Consider the following 18,442-nt stretch of genomic DNA (forward strand, 5'->3'; position numbering starts at 1 on the left):
TGAATTTTGGGGGCACACAAACATTCAAACCGTAGCAGGTGGTACAATCCATTAAAAAGGGTCTTTCTCTCAGCTGATCAGATACCACACATTTTTTCTATAGTTCTTGTCCTTCAACTTATGAATACATACATTCTTTAAAAGCAACAATTTTTTGAACCTCTGTGTCTCCCAATAAGACCTTTTATTTATGCAACTATTATGTACAAGGCACTGTACTAGACATAGAGCCATCTGTTAACAATCTTATTTGCTTCTCACCAGCTTTTTTCGGTCTTGGGGAAAAGGATGAAGAAATGACTAGAGTGGAGGGATGGAGTCACCTGGCAGCAGCTGTCTGAATAGGGAACCAAGTACAGGATAGAAGGTGATTCCTACACGTGCTGTCAAAGCCAGGTGTTTGCAAGTCAGCTAAATTCCATGTGCCCTATCATTTGTACACACTTATTATCATCAAATTATTATTTCATTGAACAAAAAGCACTTACAACTTCAGGTATTTTACTGTGTAGGCATGTTTTCAATAACAGTTAAACAACCAGTTACCAATCAAGAATATCATTTGAATAGACACTGTATGCTACTTTACTAGGGATACATTTTCATGGTTATTGTAACAGTGAACCCTCATTTATCACAAGATCTTTCTGGTACTTCAGCCAATGAGCCTATAATATAATAGTCCATCTCATATTTTTTCAACTCTCCAGTACAGAGCATTTCAAACTTCTTTGCAGATGCTGGGTTAATTGGCATCCACAGGGCATGTGTCAAAGGTTAGATTTTAGGTCAATTATTTCTCTTCTTTCTGGACATCTAAGTAAAGTAAATTTCCAGCCATCTTCCATTTTGGTCTGATTTGCTGCTTGTATCCAACAGTCTTCTACTTTTTTCTAGCTAATGGAGCAATAGGAGGGCTGAATTACAGTTTTCCAATGATCCTGAACCATCTGACACCTTGTCATTGCTGCTCTTCCATTTTTGTCATCAATAATCCATCTCTGAGAAGACCAAAACGTTTTTAGAGCCTCTTCAGAAGGCCAATTGATATGTCAATAAAGGAAGTCACTGTGAGTTAAATGGAACTCACAGTGAATAACTACTTAGTTATGAAAAAAAGCAATCCAAGAGTGTGATTTTTGTTTTTGTTTTGTTGCCAGTTTAGACTTAATTACACTTAAAACATAAATCTGCTAAATTAATAATCGTTCAACTATGACTCGACGCACATCACAGAATATGTTGAGACATTGTTGTTATTACAACTGAATAGATGTTCTATTCTAACTACTTTTAGAAAGATAGCTTCTGTAGGAATTATTCATAACAACTGCTTCCCACATGTTATTGGAATGTCTAAATAATTTTTAAACAAGGCATTATCAGTGAAAGTTAAGTTATTAAATATTAATGCATTTATTTACTGGGATTTAACAACTTATCATCTATGAAGATTGACCAAATTTTTAAAAAGTCTTTCTATTTAAACAATAGAAAAATGTTACAGTAAGATGTTGGTACCATGCACATGGTAATATCTTCCATTCACATGATAATATCTTCCATTAATTACAACATAAATTCTAGAGTTCAAAAGTGACATAAATGTGCATTAGTATGCATCAAAATATGAACTTAGGATAGCTGTTCACACATGGATTTTGTCTCTGCAAAACTACATATAAATCATGGTTCTGATGCATGTGAAAAATGAAAATAATCAGTAAAAATCTAGCTATTTAAAATATGTAGGTAGTGCACATTCATGGGTAAGATCAAGGTTTTCAGAGGGAAATGAGAAATTTGTGTGGTGGGGTAGAGAAGCTGCATAAATAGTAAGCAAAGGATTATGGTGATAATTTAAAAATAAACAGAGTAAGAGAAAATCCTTACCACTTAAATTCACCATTTTAAAAACACTTTTCCATCTTCTGCCTTTAATGAGTGCTCCTCCTCATGCCTAACTTTTATGGGGGAAACAAGAGTTGGGGAAAATAACTTGGATCTTATTCTAAATTATGAAATTGTCATTCACTCAATGTCTTCCACTTTTTAGGCAGATAATAAATTCCCTTGTAATACTTAGAAGGAGAAAATGAAATGTGTGGCATTTTTATTTTAAATAATTAGTCTCACTTTGCTTTTTAAAATTAGCTCTTCTCAGCACATGTAGAATTCAGTTCTTATATTCACCATGCAGCTTTTTCTTCCCACGAGGAATGTGGCTCAGTGCAAATGGTGACTTGATATTTAACCGATCCCTTTCAGCCTCCTTTTCCTCATCGTATCTCTCATCCTCCACTTCGTCTTCCACATCACTGCTCTGAGGACTGGAGGCCTGAGACCCTGAAGGAGAAGGTGGTACTGAGGAAGGCCTGGGATATTTAAATCCTTCTGTCTGCCAAAGACAAAAATAAGACATAAACATCATAACAATGTACTGGTTTTCAATGATGTAAATACTATGCACCAACTATCAATTTTGTAAGTAGTTATCTATCTATTGTAGTCTGGGTGCTGTTAAACTTTGATTCATTTTGATTTTGATACCACCAACCTCAAGAGGGAGTCATTAAATATATAGCTATTCTTTATTAAGTACTGAAATGTGCCAGGTGTTATATACATATTATTATCATCTCATCTTTTAACAGCACTCTGATACATATGTTTTTTTCAGTACAGAAGAAAATGGAGGGTTAGAGGGGTCAACTAACTTGCCCAACATCACACGGCACATCAATGGTAGAGCAAAGATTTGTACCAGGTCTGTGATGACTCCAGAAACTTTAATGTCAACTGCCATCTTACACTGCTGATACTGTTAGTCTCTAAGTCTCAACTTTGCTCAACAGAGCTTTGGAATGTGGGTAGCCTGGAAATGCCACGGACAGCCACCACTTGAAGGCATCCTGGAAGTCAGGCCACTTCACTGACCCTACAATTCCACCAGTTGCTGTTATTTCAGTTAATGAGAAAATACCACTAGGCTTTCATTAATTTGCCCTTCTCCTTGAGATACTGAGATAACTTATTTGATAAACACATACTAAGCACCAATTATGTATCTGGCACAATAATGCCACTAAAGAAACCAGATGAAAAAACATGATTAGAGTGCATATGATTGAATGGGGAGACACATGTATAAAAGTGTTACAGCGCTCGTCACTCTGTATTTCAATTATTTTGTACATTATTATCATGTCATACATATACAGTCATTTTGAGGTTCAGATACTTTACCTGTTAGCAATATAACAAAAGAACAGAGTTCTGCACTTGAGACCTAGCTTGAAGTAGGTGCTCAATGCTTATTAGATATAATAACTGGATAAATAAGTAGATAAACAGAAAAATGGATGAATATTGCTGAATTATCATTAAGTAGAATGACCACCTCTGAATAAGGTAAGCAATCAACTCTGAATGCTAGAATCATAAACATGAAAGTCAGAATTTGTAACCTGAGCGTTTAAGAAAACCTTGTCACCTTTCTCATGGGCAACTTTTACTTCAGGTTAACTTTCTAGATCTGTTCCACTGGAGACCTGATATAGGTGGAATATAAGTCATGTTATTAGGGATAGTTGTTTATAGTAACAGTGACCCCTGATTGAGAAACTATATCTGAACTGAAAAAATCTATAAATACCTGATGAGGAGCCAGAGTTTTTGGGACTCTCTGAATGATGACTTGCAATTGGGCATATTCCTTGCAGGGAGCATGAAAGCTGGTTTGCAGGGATTTACATGAGATAGAGGCTCCTGTGGGACATGGAGCTACTAGCTAAGGTGATCTCATTTGCAATGGTATGGGTCTTATCTTCCTGCACCTAAGCCGTCACCTAGTGTGTAGGGGGCCAAAGATGTTTAGCTCTTGAATCACTGTGTAGACTACTGCAAGGACTAATCCCAGTAAAGAGAAATGCCTGATGCTACCCTGCTTCAAGCGGCACTTCCTGTCTTCTACCCTGCTAAGTGAATCTGATGACAAACGTGGCCTGTAGCAGTCTTATGAACATAAATGTCTAGTTGGATTTTAGAAGACACCCTGGTGGGCATTGCTGAATGGAACATAAATGCTTATCTAGTTCAATTCCTGCTGGGGTGCTGAACTTACTCTATTTCACTCTTGCCAAGTGGTCACCCATATAAACACTTTCTTGGGGAGCAAATTCACTTTCGATTAAAGCAGTCTAGTTTGTTTTTGAACAATTCCCCAAAGAATGAATGTCCATCAGAACCATTTCAAGCACTAAGGCAGAGAAAGTTTTAACTCAGAGATGCTTCTCCAATGACATGAATCATCTGTCTTGAGAGCTTTAAGACAGTCTGATTTGTGAGTTCTCTCTCTTCTTTGGTTTGATTCAACATTATGAAAAAGTATCATAGCTTGTGTGCGTAGCTACTTCCAAATTTAAATGTATTATTTAAACTTACAAAAAGAAATATAGCTTTCAAAACAAACAATACGTTGACTATTTACCGTTGGTGGTGATGTTAGTTCCACATGGAATTTATCTGGAAAAGCTCTGCTTAATGTCAGGTGTCTGGCATGCTGGTAATACTATTGACAGAAAGCCAAATCACAGGTTAACAAAAACCCTTAGTATCTCAATAACCAAGTTATTAAATAAGGCCTTATTCTCCACTTCTGAAACATATGTACTTTTTAAAGTGACAGAATCTATGCACTCTAAGTTTGAGACTCAGGAAAGAAATTACAGTTTATAGTTTTACTATTTTTCAACCCATAGGCACAGAAATACTATAAAATGCCGGGGAAGAATGCCCATACTGGTCATACTGAGCTCTGAATTGAGCATTAAGGTGACTGAAAACACTGGTTTCATTCCACAGAGAAGCAGTGTGGCATGGAAAAAAGATAGGGCCTGAATATTCAGAGAAATTGGGTGTAAATCCGGCTTCAGACCTCAGGCAAGAAACATCACTTCTGAAAGTCTCATGTATCTATTTTCATTGCAAGATGGAGATAGTAAAATTAATCATCCAGGTTGTAATGAGCACTGGCATTTGTGTGTGCAGATACTCAGCAAATGGCAGCATCTATCATTCAGCCAAGAGTGTTCAGCGCTGCGCAAACAGACACATTATGTGAAGGCAAAGTCAATTTATTTATTATTAAATCACCACTGCTAAGCTATGAGAGCATCCAGGTGTGTATAAACCTATTGCATGATTGAGAGGAGGTATTTCCTGTACTCATCATTTTGAAAAATCGTATTATTCCCATTACTCACTACAGTTGAGAAATATGACCACAATATTTCTCTAGAGAGAAACAAAGTAGGGACTTTTCTCTTGATGTTTTCTTCAACTTCATAAAATGTTTCCTTATACCAGTAACATATCAAGTGAGGCACTGACAATGGAATAGCTAGTAAGATTAGTGCTAGATCCTGATGGACTTGCTATTATGGATAGATTCAAACTAAACATGAAGAAATAGATTTAGGACTTTGTAAACTCATTAAATTTTAAAAAGTACATGGAGACACGGAGGTTGTAACAGTTATAATATTGGATTAACTTTAGAGATTATGACTAGAATCAACATGTTTATAGTCCAGTGGAATGTTTTAAGTGGTCTGCTGTGTTTATCAAAACTTGCTTACTCTGCCTAAGTATCTCCAATCCAGAAGATCTGAGAGCCTCTCAGTTCTGTTCCTCTGGATAATCCTTTGGCGGCGTGACTGTTTGCAAAATCCATAAAGAAACTGAGTCAGCTGATTGCAAGAATCATCTGGAGAACGGAACCGCCTGTCAACGATGTAAATACCTGAAGAACACAAAAGCCAAAGCACAAGTAAAAGTAGGACTCACCTTAAACATGTCTCCTACGATTTACTAACTCTTTTGTTCCATCAAAAACCTATGCATTATCTACCCCCTGACTCAGGAATTACCCCCACTTTATTCGTTTCTAAGGCCCTTCTAACCATCACTGACATACAACCAACAAAGTGGATCTTGCTGAAAAAAACTCTGGCGGTCTAGGGATACGCTGGATCAATGATCATCCATGTGGTTGCTCACTAACCAGAATTTCCAGGGCAGGGCCTGGATATCTGTGCCTTTTAGGTTCCCCAGTGTTCCCACTGTGCAGCCGTGCCTGAAAACTCCAGCTCTAGCCTGAGGAAAGAGCAACAGTACACCTAAGAAAAGACTGAGGGAAGGCTGAGGCTTGGTAGCTCACACCTGTAATCCCAGCACTTTGGAAGGTGGAGGTAGGAGAATTCCTTGAGCCCAGGAGTTCAAGACCAACCTGGGCAACCTGGGGAAATCCCATCTCTACATACAAAATTTAGCCGGGTGTGGTGGTGTGCACCTGTAGCCCCAGCTACTCGGGAGGCTAAGGCAGGAGGATTACCTGAGCCAGAAATGTGGATGCTGCAGTGAGCCAGGATCAGGTCACTGCTCTCCAGCCTGGGCAACAGAGTGAGACCATGTTTTAAAAAAAAAAGATCCAGGGAATTGGCAATGTATAGGCAGAGAATGTATCCCATTCTAATTTTTCTTGCTTCTAATCAATATGAACAGACAGATAATGGTATGCAAATTATTGTACCATCTTAACAAACAATTTAGGTGAATTTTGCTAACTTGGCATGGGCCTTTAAAATAATAACAATAATAATAATACTAATATATGTACTCTCTATCTAATGACCAATATATGTACTCTAAGACCATAGTTATTGTAATACCACTTCTAGGCAGTAGAAGGGATCAAAATTCAGGGGGGGAAAAAGGTAAAGAACAAAGTTTGTCCAAGGTTTGCATTCTTTTTGCAGTTTGTCTTATGGGCGATATATTCATATTAATAGCATTCTTTTGTAATTTGTGGACCACATATTTAAAGCTACTTTTTTTTTTTCTCCACTTTTAGTTTAGGTTCAGGGGAAACACATGCATATCTGTTAGATGGGTACATTTCATATTGCTGAGACTTGGTGTACAAACGATCCCATCGCCCAGGTGATTAACATAGTGCCTGGTAGGTAGTCTTTCAACCCATGCCCCCTTCCCCCACTCCCCACTCAAGCAGTCCCCAGGTGTCTATTGTTTCCATCTTTGTGTCTATGTGTATTCAATGTTTAGCTTCCACTTATAAGTGGGAACATGCAGCATTTGGTTATCTGTTCCCGCATTAATTCACTTAAGATAATGACCTCCAGCTGCATCCATGTTGCTGCAAAGGACATAAATCTATTTATAAATCTACTTTTGTTTTTTTTTGTTGTTTTTTTTTTGAGACAGCCTAAGGCTCTGTCACCAAGGCAAGAGTGTAGTGGCACGATCTCAGCTCACTGCCTCCTCCACCTTCCAGGTTCAAGTGATTCTCATGCCTCAGCCTCTGGAGTAGCTGGAATTACAAGCGTGAGCCACCATATTTGGCTAATTTTTTGTGTATTTTTAGTAGAGATGGAGTTTTGCAATGTTGGCCATGCTGGTCTCAAACCCCTGACCTCAAGTGATCCACCCACCTCGGTCTCCCAAAGTGCTGGGATTATAGACATGAACCACCGTGCCCAGCCTAAATTGACTTTCAATTAAACAAGAAATATAAAAACATTAGTTTAATTATCAGGATAACTTTAGCGTTAGGCTCTGTAAAGACCCTGTGCTTTGTTTGGTTAGAGGTCACGTCTCCCCAGGATGGGTTAATGATGAAAAAGCTCACCGTAAGCAGCAGGATCAGCCACATGCTCCTGCATGAAACAGCCAAACCCGGAGAGATTCGTGGTCACGCTGGGGATACCCATCACCGTGCATTCAGCTGCCAGGGGAAATAGACCAAAGCTCGGCTTCAGACCAGCGCCTAAATCCTTGTATGCACTCAGAGGAGGAAAAGGCCCTCCTCCTAGTAATAGCAATGTTCACTTTGTGTCAGGCACAAGACTAAACTCTTTACATGTCTCATTAACTTATTTAATCTCTCAGCAACCCTGTGAAGTGGGGCCATCATTATCCCCATCTTACAGCTGAAGAAATTGAGGCACAGAGAAATAACTCGCCCACCTTCACAAGGCCAGGGTTCGTGGTATAGCTGGGATTTGAAGTCAGGCATCTGGCTGCAGAACCCTTGAGCGGAACTGCCAGGCTCCACTGCACCTTCAATCCCAGCTGGTTTTGTTTTTTGCTTCTTTCTAGCCTGTGTTTCTAAGAACTTGGCAAGTTTATAGGGTAGGTTAAATATGTTTTGGATGTGACCAGCTTCTTCCCCCATTTAAATCTCCCTTGGCACATATTCCTTCCACTGTCTCAGGAGCTCAATAAATGGATGATCTCTTTCACTGCTCCCTCATCTTTTAATCAAAATCTGTTTTCCAGGAAATAACTGATATGTCTTAAAAATTTTACTAGTCTCAAGGATATCTGCATTTTTAGGAATTTATATTTGATAATGGAATTACCCTTGGTTGGTAAGTGGTGATGGAGGAAAAAAGATCTTCCCATTACCCATGAAGTAATACAATTTAGACAGCAACCTTATCTCTTGCTCTGCAAATGTTTCCTCTTGGTTTAGCTATATAGCTATGGAGTTGTGGTTCTCTAATTTTAGTGGCGGGTGGTGCAGAGGAGGAAAGTGGGATGGGGACTATCAGCCCTTTTGAGAGTCTGACGAACATTTTGGAACTCCTTTCCAGAAATATTCTTTTTTTTTTTCTTTTTACATAATTTTATTTCCTCAGACTTCCTCCTGGATTCAACCCCCTTCTTTGGGAGTTGGGAGTTGGAGAGTATCTCTTACTTTCTTTTTAAAAAAATTTTACTTTAAGTTCTGGGATACATGTGCTGAACGTGCAGGTTTGTTACATAGGTATACATGTGCAATGGTGGTTTGCTGCACCTCTCAACCCATCGTCTAGGTTTTAAGCCCTGCATGCATTAGGTATTTGTCCTAATGCTCTCCCTCTCCTTGCCCCCCAATCCAACAGGCCCCGATGTGTGATGTTCCCCTCCCTGTGTCCATGTGTTCTCATTGTTCAACTCCCACTTATGAGTGAGAAAGCGAGGTGTTTGGTTTTCTGTTCCTGTGTTAGTTTGCTGAGGATGATGAAGATTCTTATACACATATGTATACAAAATTTTGTCTACAACACCATGAAAGTTCACAGATCCTTAATGTTTACTCAATGGCCATCAAATCACTATGCAGTAAAATTCCAGGCACCCATGAAGCTTAGTATATGTTCATTGAATTAATTTAATGAAGTAGGTCCTTATATTTATTTGGCTCTCTGAAAACACATTTTGAGGAATACTTTCTAGAGTGAGTTAGATCTAGTAACACATAAAAAGATTATTCTAAAAATATTAGAGAGTTATCTAATATGCTGATGTTAAATGTATACCACCAGAAGTCGCATTCTTTCTGTAACTATAGGTTGGGGAAGAGTGACCAGCTCCTTTTGGTTAATGTAAATCACAGCATGACTCATTCACTATGGACTATTCCACAAGCTCACTTATTTGTCTGTTTATAATATCCTTTGTAACATCTTCTTTGGCCTTTATCTTAAAACATTAGATATATCTGCTTTATCATTTTGGGTTGTTAAGTTTAACTTTGCCTTATAAAATGACACTTTGGTGGACAGTCAGCTGTTAGTTCTATCACATTTTCTTGACCCGACAGAAAGGCTTCCCACATTGCCTCAGTCACTCATGCATTTGGTTGTATGCTTCTCTATTCATGATACTTCCAATAGTAAATTGTTTTACTAGAAATAATAAGAACAAGGTCAAAAACAAAGTGTTAAGTTCATCAGTGAAACGTGTGCTTTATGTGTCTCAAAAGATGGTGTATTGCGAGCAATTTGTGATATTTATGTGGACATTTCATAAGTAAGAAGACAACACCTTCACAAAAGTAGGCCATTTTTAGATCTGCAAGAGAGACACCTGGAGGAGTTATATACAAATATTTTCTACGTCATGTTTCAAGACAATCCTTTGTCTATTTTCCCCAAGAAATTTTAAAGTTTTCATAGCTGCTGGCAAATTATGCTTGGTGAAAGCTAGAACAATAGAATAGGACCTTATAACCAAACACGCATGGCCCTCATGTTGTTCCTGCTGTAAATAATACTGGATGCTATTTTTGTAGAATTTTTAATTCTGTATTTTAATTCTAGGATAAAGATGCAAATAATAGAAAAAATTCTTCCTCTTCATAATTCAGCCTATTATTACCCCTCACCTTGGCCTCTGCTGCTCCTTACTTGAGCTTTACATCAATGATAACATTGAGATACAAAAGGCAACATTTATTATCTCAATTATAAATAAAAATGTTTTCTGAACTTTTTTAAAATCACAAGTGAAGAGGCCGGGAGTGATGGCTCATGCCTATAATCCCAGCACTTTGGGAAGCCGAGGCAGGTGGATCAGTTGAGGCCAGCAGTTTGAGACTAGCCTGGCCAACATGATGAAAACTGTCTCTATCAAAAACACAAAAATTAGCCAGGCGTGGTGGCGTGTGTCTGTAATCCCAGCTACTCAGGAGGCTGAGGCACAAGAATCTCTTGAACCCAGGAGGCAGAGGTTGCAGTGAGGCAAGATCATGCCACTGCACTCCAGCCTGGGCAACAGAGTGAGACTCTGTCTCAAAGAAATAATAAAATCGCAAGTGAAATTTTATTTACATTGGGCAGAAAAATCTCTGATTATTAATAAGAGATGGAAAAGTTATTATTGTATTCTTTGCATTGGCATGTATTTAAAGTATTTGTTTCCCTTTTAATTAGACATTTCAGTACAAATACAAATTGATCACTTTTGATGCTAATGGCAACCATGCCAGTTGGGTCCAGAAAAGAAAAATACATAGTAAATCTGATAATCTACCATCTATTAAAAAATAAAATAAAATAATGAAGGAGGGTGAAGAAGGAGGAGTTTCTGAATGGAATGATGTCATTGTTGACAATACTTACTGAATTGCTAGCCTCTCTTAGTACCTTTTATTTTGAGGCACACGAATGTGAAGAAGACTTTTCACTCTACACCTTTTTATATTTGTTTCCCTAACCATGTGACTGTGTTACCTATTATATATTAAATACATTCATTAAATTTTAAAAAGAATTATTCTAAAATAATTTTTAAAGGACAACATTGCCAGACTATTATTTATTATATTAATCCTACTTACAGTCAATTTCTCCTTCACACTAATAAATGGGGCAGATAGAGATGGCTAAATAACATACAACTTTTATAACACATTCCTTTTTCTTTGGAATTCAATGAGGCAATATCTCACATACCTTCTAAAATATGCCCAAACCGTGGTGTACTTATATAATCTTCATCCTTATTCTTAAGTAATCATCTACAAACCATAATTTGATCCCTGAGATGAATCCAATCAAAATTTTTTTAAAACTGAAGAATTGAAATCTCATTAGAAATTTAATATCAACTTTGAATATTATATATATGCACATAAAATAATATACTAACAAAATCCAAAACATTCCACATTCTATGCATGACACATACCTGGAGTATAACCCCAGGGTTCATAGTATGACGGAAATACTCCAAGGTGACAACCTCTGACAAACTCTTCATAGTCCATGGGTAGTAGGGGACTGGTGGAGGATAGAAACTCTGGGTGCAAAATCACCTAAAAAAGGAAAATTCTAATGAAGAAAAAAGAAAAAGAAGCAAGAAAAGTGAAAAATCTCCTACAATTTGGTTATTTCAGTACTGTACTATAGAATCCTTATGTTCTAGATTCAGAAAGAAAAAAGAGATAAGACAAAAGAAAAAGAAAAAAGTCTTGGTGATTTGTTCTCCTCTCTCCATTTTTAAAAAGTGTCTACACTGCATATTTAACTTTCCCTCAGGTTCCAAGGCTGAGATTGAAGGATAAGGAGTTAGAGTGCTCATTTTTGTTCACACACTAAGCTACATTCTCCAGTCCAGCTTTGACATGCAATAAACATTATATTTGGTTTTCTAATTGCTCTTGTCTTTTTACCAATTTGTTCCCAACTCAAGCAGGGAAGAGGAAGCTACATAACAGACCATTCTTACATGCCTTAAGCATGAGTTGCTCAAGCGAAATGGAATTAAGGGACAGGGAAGATGTTCTAGGAATGCCATCTAGATTAAATCATGCTGCAGGACTTCATGCAAACCACCATCCTCTCTCACCTAGAGGCCATCACCTCCTAACATACTTGCCTGCCTCTTTCTGTTCCACTGGGGTCTCTATTCGACACAACTAGATTGATCCTTTAAAAATGTCAGTCATTCCCTTGCTCAAAGTTTTTCAGTGGCTTCCCATTTCACTCAGAGTAAAAGCCAAAGTGTTTACCATGGCTTCTTTTTTTTTTTTTTTTTTTTTTTTTTTTTGAGACGGAGTCTCGCTCTGTAGCCCAGGCTAGAGTGCAGTGGCCGGATCTCAGCTCACTGCAAGCTCCGCCTCCCGGGTTCACGCCATTCTCCGGCCTCAGCCTCCCGAGTAGCTGGGACTACAGGCGCCCGCCACCTCGCCCGGCTAGTTTTTTTTTTGTATTTCTTAGTAGAGACGGGGTTTCACCGTGTTAGCCAGGATGGTCTCGATCTCCTGACCTCGTGATCCACCCGTCTCGGCCTCCCAAAGTGCTGGGATTACAGGCTTGAGCCACCGCGCCCGGCCTTACCATGGCTTCTAAGCAGTAGTGTGCTGGTAAATATTTAAGAACTGAGACAGTGAAGTATAAATATATATTAGTACATAAATTTGTTGTAATTTTTATTGAGATGAATAATGTATATACAGTTACCAAACAATGAAAGATGTTATAACATGTAGATGTTTATAACAATTTTATTCATAATTGCCAAAACTTGGAAGCAATACAAATGTCCTTCAGTAGGTGAATGAATACATAAATTGTGGTACATCCAGACAATGGAATATTATTTAGTGCTAAAAAGAAATGAGCTATCAAGCCATGAAAATAAATAGAGGAAACGTAAATGCATACTACTAAGTGAAAGAAGTTCATCTGAAAAGGCTACATGATGTATGATTTCAACTGTGTGACAATCTGGAAAAAGTAAAACTATGGAACCAGTAAAAAGATTAGTGGTTTCCAGGGGTCAGGGGTGAGGGAGGGGTGAATAGGCAGAGTATAGACAATTTTTAGGGCAGTGAAACTATTCTGTATCATACTATGATGATGAATACATTTGTCAAAACCCATAGAATGTATAACACCAAGAGTGAACCCTAATGTAATCTATGGAACTTGGGTGGTAATTATGTATCAATGTAGGTTGATCTGTTGGAACAAATATACCACTTTGGGGGATTCTGATAAGGGGGTAGTCTGTGCACGTGAAGGGGCAGAGAGCAAATGGACACTGTACTTTCTGTTCAATTTTGCTCTGAACCTAAAACTGTTCTAAAAAGCAAACTCTATTAAAAGTAGATATATACAAAACTCCTTATTGTGAATTCTATGTAGTCAATTAATTCTCACAATTTACTATTTTTGTTTTTCCAAAATTTTGTATTCATAACCAATTTATGGTTTCAATTGATGGCTGAATGTAGCTCTGACATAAATGTTGATTGATTTGCTTTGTTAATGAGTAGAAGGAGCTGAAATAACAGAGACATTTGTTGGAACTTCACGAGTTCATCAACAATGCAAGTGACTTCTTTGCTGGATCAGATAGTAGTTTTTGAACATAGAGAAAGTATTTTTTTTGCCACTCACAATGTACAGGCTACAGATCCGGAAATCAATACGCAGTAAATGAAGCCATGATTTGTAGCGTTTGCCTATTTTCATTCTAAAAATATTCCCACTACCACCAAAGCCATTTTTAAGCTACTAGTATGATGTTGCTGAACTCAGAAACAGGGGAAGCAGTAGCACATCATTATAAAGCATTTGCACCACAAAGATCTGACAGACATAGTGTCAAGTGCATAGGTCATAGTAACATGAAGTAAATCATTAGGATGTGATGAATTTTGAGCATTACCTTTCATTTAATATAGTTGACTTATTTTCAAATTTATATAATTTAATTTTAGCAATAGCTGTATTTAAAACTGGCTCACAAAGTTTCTGAACATTTAACTATTGGCTCTTGTGTACTTGTATGAGCCAGTTCTGGGCCCACACTAGAAAGGCAGAAACAAGAGCATGGACATTCGGTACTTTCTGTTCAATTTTGTTGTGAACCTAAAACTGCTCTAAAAATAGTCTATTAAAAATGTACACATTTTTAATAGATTCACATTCCTTATTGTGAATTCTATATAGTCAATTAATTTGCACAATGTGCTATTTTGCCTAGCAAGATTTTGTGTGTGTGTGTGTTTTTTTTTTTTTGGCATGTATTTTGCCCAACATGCTATTTTATCCTTCTTGTTCCTACTATTCTCTCCATCTCTGAATTCAGTGACATCACATTGGTAGCTTGACAATGGCCTTGGTGGCAGGGAGAGTTTTCATAGAATGAAAATAGGCAAATACTACAAATCATGGCTTGATTTACTGTGTATTGATCTCTAGACTCAAGAAAGTAATGGAAAAATATTAATAGTTCAGGTTTAGCCTTTAAAATGTGTTGTATCTGTAACCATTACTTTGTGAGTGACACAAAATATTACTAATAATGACAGCATGGCTATAATTGGAAAGTTGTGACTAGAATAGCTATTTAACTTGCTAACCATGTGAATGAATTGTCCTATTTCTCCCACTTACTACAGTTATCACTGAGCTATTATTAGATTATCTCTCAGCCTTACCCATACCTAAGGGGTTATTGAAAATAAGTGACATCTGATATAAAAGTATTGGGAATCCCACGTTTACAGAAAGTTCCGAGTACAATATGAAGAGAATTAATGTATTTTCAGAGCCATTCATAAACTGCTGACTTGATGCCCAGCATTCTCACATACTTAATGTGTATTTCCCAGAAACAAGAGCATTCTTACATAATCTTACAAAAACATAAAAGTCAGGAAATTAACATTGATACATCACTACCGTATAATCCTTAAACCCCATTTAAGTTTTCTGATGATTAAAATAGTGATTTTTAAACCAAAGCATCCAGTTCAGAATTACATATTGCATTTAGTTGTCACATCCCTCTAGAGTCCTTTAATCTGGAAGAGTTCATGGGCTTTTTTGGCTTTCCTGACTTTGATATTTTTGAAGACTATAATCTATTTATTTTGATGTATGTCCCTCAATGTGGGTTTGTCTTATGCTTCTTCATAATTAGATTTAGTTTACACATCTTTGGCAGATATATCACAGAAGTGGTGCTGTGTTCTTTTCATTGCATTTTAATCAGGTGGTAAAGGTTTTCTATTTTTTTCATTAATGATGTTTATTTTGATCTCTTAACTAAGGCCAAGCCTTTTTGGCTTCTCCACTGTAAAGTTATTCTTTTTTCTCTTTGTTATTAACAAGTATTGGGGCAGTTATTTTGAGGTTGTGTAAATATCTCATTCCTAATTAAACTTTTAATTAATATTTTTATTGGACTGCTGGTTCCTTATGTCATTCAATGCATCCTAATTCCTTACTATCTTTATTTATTTTGACACTCAAATTGTCCGTGATTTGGCCAGTGGGAGCTCCTTCAAGTTTGTTTCTGTATATATTTAACAAACCTTCATTGTTCCTTGAGCATTTCTTTGATTTTTGACACAAGAAGTTTCAGGCTCATCTTGTACTTTACCTGTCACAGTTCTAGAATCAGCCAATTCTAAAGGCAGCCCTGGTTCCCTTTAGTAGCAAATGGTATTTAGCACTCAAGACCTGGCTACCAGGTGTGCTCATTGTCATTGGCCTATTACTTCCCCCAAGTGCTCTGAGTAGACAGAGATAAAGAACACACACACACACACACACACACACACACGCACACCCGGTTTTTGCTACCTTTAATTTGCTATGTATTGGGTCAATCTTCTTCTGTGTAACTAATCTTTCTCCACACACTCCCTCACATGCACGGATGCCCTCCTCTCTCCACTCTGGCTCTGACATTGCTTTAGGCCGCTCCTCTTCGTGTAGACATTTCTCAAACTGCTTGGACTCTGATGCCTTTCTCTGGACTTCCACAGCACTCTCCCTGTTCTAGTGTAGATACCTACCTTGTGTTGCCCACCAAATGGCTCTAGAACTGAATTGTTCTGGAAGGAAAAGGAAAGATAAAGAAAAAGAAGACAGGCCAGGTGCCGTGGCTCACTCCTGTAAGTAATCCCAGCACTTTGGGGGGCCGAGGCAGGTAGATCACCTGAGGTCAGGAGTTCGAGACCAGCCTGGCCAACATGATGAAACCCCGTCTCTACTAAAAGTACAAAAATCAGCCGGGCATGATGGCGGGCACCTGTAGTCCCAACTACTCGGGAGGCTGGGACAGGAGAATCGCCTAGTACCTGGGAGGCGGAGGTTGCAGTGAGCAGAGATCTCTCCACTGCACTCCAGCCTGGGTGACAGAGCAAGACTCCATTTCAAAAAAAAAAAAAAGAGAGAGAGAGAGAGAAAGAAGACAAACTAGTTTTACACAAGCACACTACACTTCTCGTGTTTATTCATGAAATAATAAGTACACATTCTTCAGAAGAGATTACTTTGAAGAAAAACCCTAACTTGGATATGTAACAATTATCATTACATTTGTAGAACATTTTATATATTATAAATATACATATTACCTCATTTAATCTTAGTGACATTGTACAATTGGTAAAGAAGACATAAGAGGGCCATTGCATTATCAATTTTAAATTGATTTTTGTCACTTTATAATCTTATATACCAAGGATTAAAGTGGAGAGTTTTACCCCTTGGATCCTCAAGGACATTACAAACATTAATTATATCTCAGCAGATCCATAAGTAGGAGAGAAGTTAAACTTAAGAAGAAATAAAATAAGATATGCAAACCGCAGTACTTAAGAATTAAATCACAGAAATTACAAAATGGCAAAGTAACAGTGAACACAGTATTTTCATTCATAGAACATGATTTCAGTTCCTATTATGTGCAAAGTACCTCACTATAAAAAAAGACAAAAGACAAAGATACTGTATTTGGGCAATCATCAGATTGGCAACCCATTGTACTCTCTTGGCAAAGAACAAGAAAGGGGGATTTGAAAAGCATTGTGTCTACTTTAGCGTTTCCAAGCTTAGGAAAAGTTGCACTCTCCAAAGTCCATTTTGAAACATGAAAACACCACAGTTCATTTGTTTTGCTCCCAGCCAAACAGAATGACAGCACAACTAAAATAAGAAAACAGCTGCTCTGACCCTAAACCAGCCAATTGCAGAAGCCCAGGGATGAGGAAGATATATTAGAGGTCAGCTGAAGGTTATAAAGAGGATTAAATGAGATCCTGTATACAAAAGCCCCAAGGAAAACTCCTGGCTCACAGAAGGCCCTACTTAGATCAGTAGGAAAAACAAAACAGAAACAGAGACAAAGACTTGTCTGACTCTTTATTTATTCCAGGACAGAAGTAAGGTCTCCGGAAGTTAGTTTATTTTTACACCGTGGCAGCCCACAGTCGAGACATGAAATCTTCAGCCTGGGCTTTCCTCACCATACCACATAGCTAAGGCAAAATGATAAATAAATTCGAATTCAAAATCATCTGCAATGTTTGCTGAATCAAATATGACATTCATATCAAAAACTTATCAATGTACTCAGAGAGTTTAGAGCCACTCTATAGAGTTCTTTAAGTAAGCAAGCGATTAAACAGTTACTTAAATCAGCTCAGGCCTAAGTTATTGCCAAAGTTTTAAAGGATTGTTAATAAAATATAATACCTAATTCTGAATTGATGGGAATTTTTCTCAGTGCTTTGAGTATATAGTAAATGTCAGGAAGGAGCTGTACATTTATTTTGTGTGTATCTGTGGCTGCCTTATGATAATAATAAATGAATGTCTCAAAATATTCATGAGTTTAACTGTATAGACATAAATTACAAGCCAAACTTTCATCTCCACTCACCCTATGAAAGTCACGTGCTTTGATATCTCTGTGCCTTCTCCTCTACTTTTTTTTTCTCTGCCTGGTGAGTCCTCTTTCCTGTTATTTACATGATGAATTCCTGATCATTAATCAAGATCTAGTTAACCTGTCATCTCTTTTATAAAACGTCTTACCAAATCCTGCAGGAGAAGATAAATCCGCTTTTTTCAACTCTCACCAAACTCTATTCACATCTCTCTTCTAAAAATAATGAGTTCCCATCATGTGTCAGATACTGGGCTAAGAACTAAAAGAAGTGAATACTTATTATGTATTGACTATGTGTCAAGCTGTTAAATGAAGTACCTATTTATGAATTATTTTTGAGATGGGGTCCCACTCTGTCGGTCAGGCTAGAGTGCAGTGGCACATTCATAGTTCATTGCAC

General features: G+C 37.5%; 1 protein-coding gene across 3 annotated transcripts in view; it reads right to left on the reverse strand.

Annotated features, from left to right (window-relative positions):
* Positions 1-1,392: 1,392 nt before the first annotated feature.
* GYS2 (glycogen synthase 2) overlaps positions 1,393-18,442 on the reverse strand; it is a 61,059-nt gene continuing 44,009 nt past the window's right edge. For 2 of the 3 annotated variants that reach the window (XM_025401918.1, XM_025401916.1), the window contains 5 exons: positions 11,536-11,662; positions 7,709-7,804; positions 5,640-5,803; positions 4,477-4,570; positions 1,393-2,394 (listed from right to left, as the gene is read on the reverse strand). In XM_025401918.1, coding sequence (XP_025257703.1) covers positions 2,177-2,394; positions 4,477-4,570; positions 5,640-5,803; positions 7,709-7,804; positions 11,536-11,662 — 699 coding nt within the window. In that variant the 3' untranslated portion in view covers positions 1,393-2,176. Of the gene's footprint in view, positions 2,399-4,476; positions 4,571-5,639; positions 5,804-7,708; positions 7,805-11,535; positions 11,663-18,442 lie in introns of all 3 variants that reach the window. The other variant, XM_025401917.1, reaches the window with a different exon arrangement.

The sequence above is a fragment of the Theropithecus gelada genome, chromosome 11 (genome assembly GCF_003255815.1).
Source record: "Theropithecus gelada isolate Dixy chromosome 11, Tgel_1.0, whole genome shotgun sequence".
NCBI classification, from domain to species: Eukaryota; Metazoa; Chordata; class Mammalia; order Primates; family Cercopithecidae; genus Theropithecus; species Theropithecus gelada.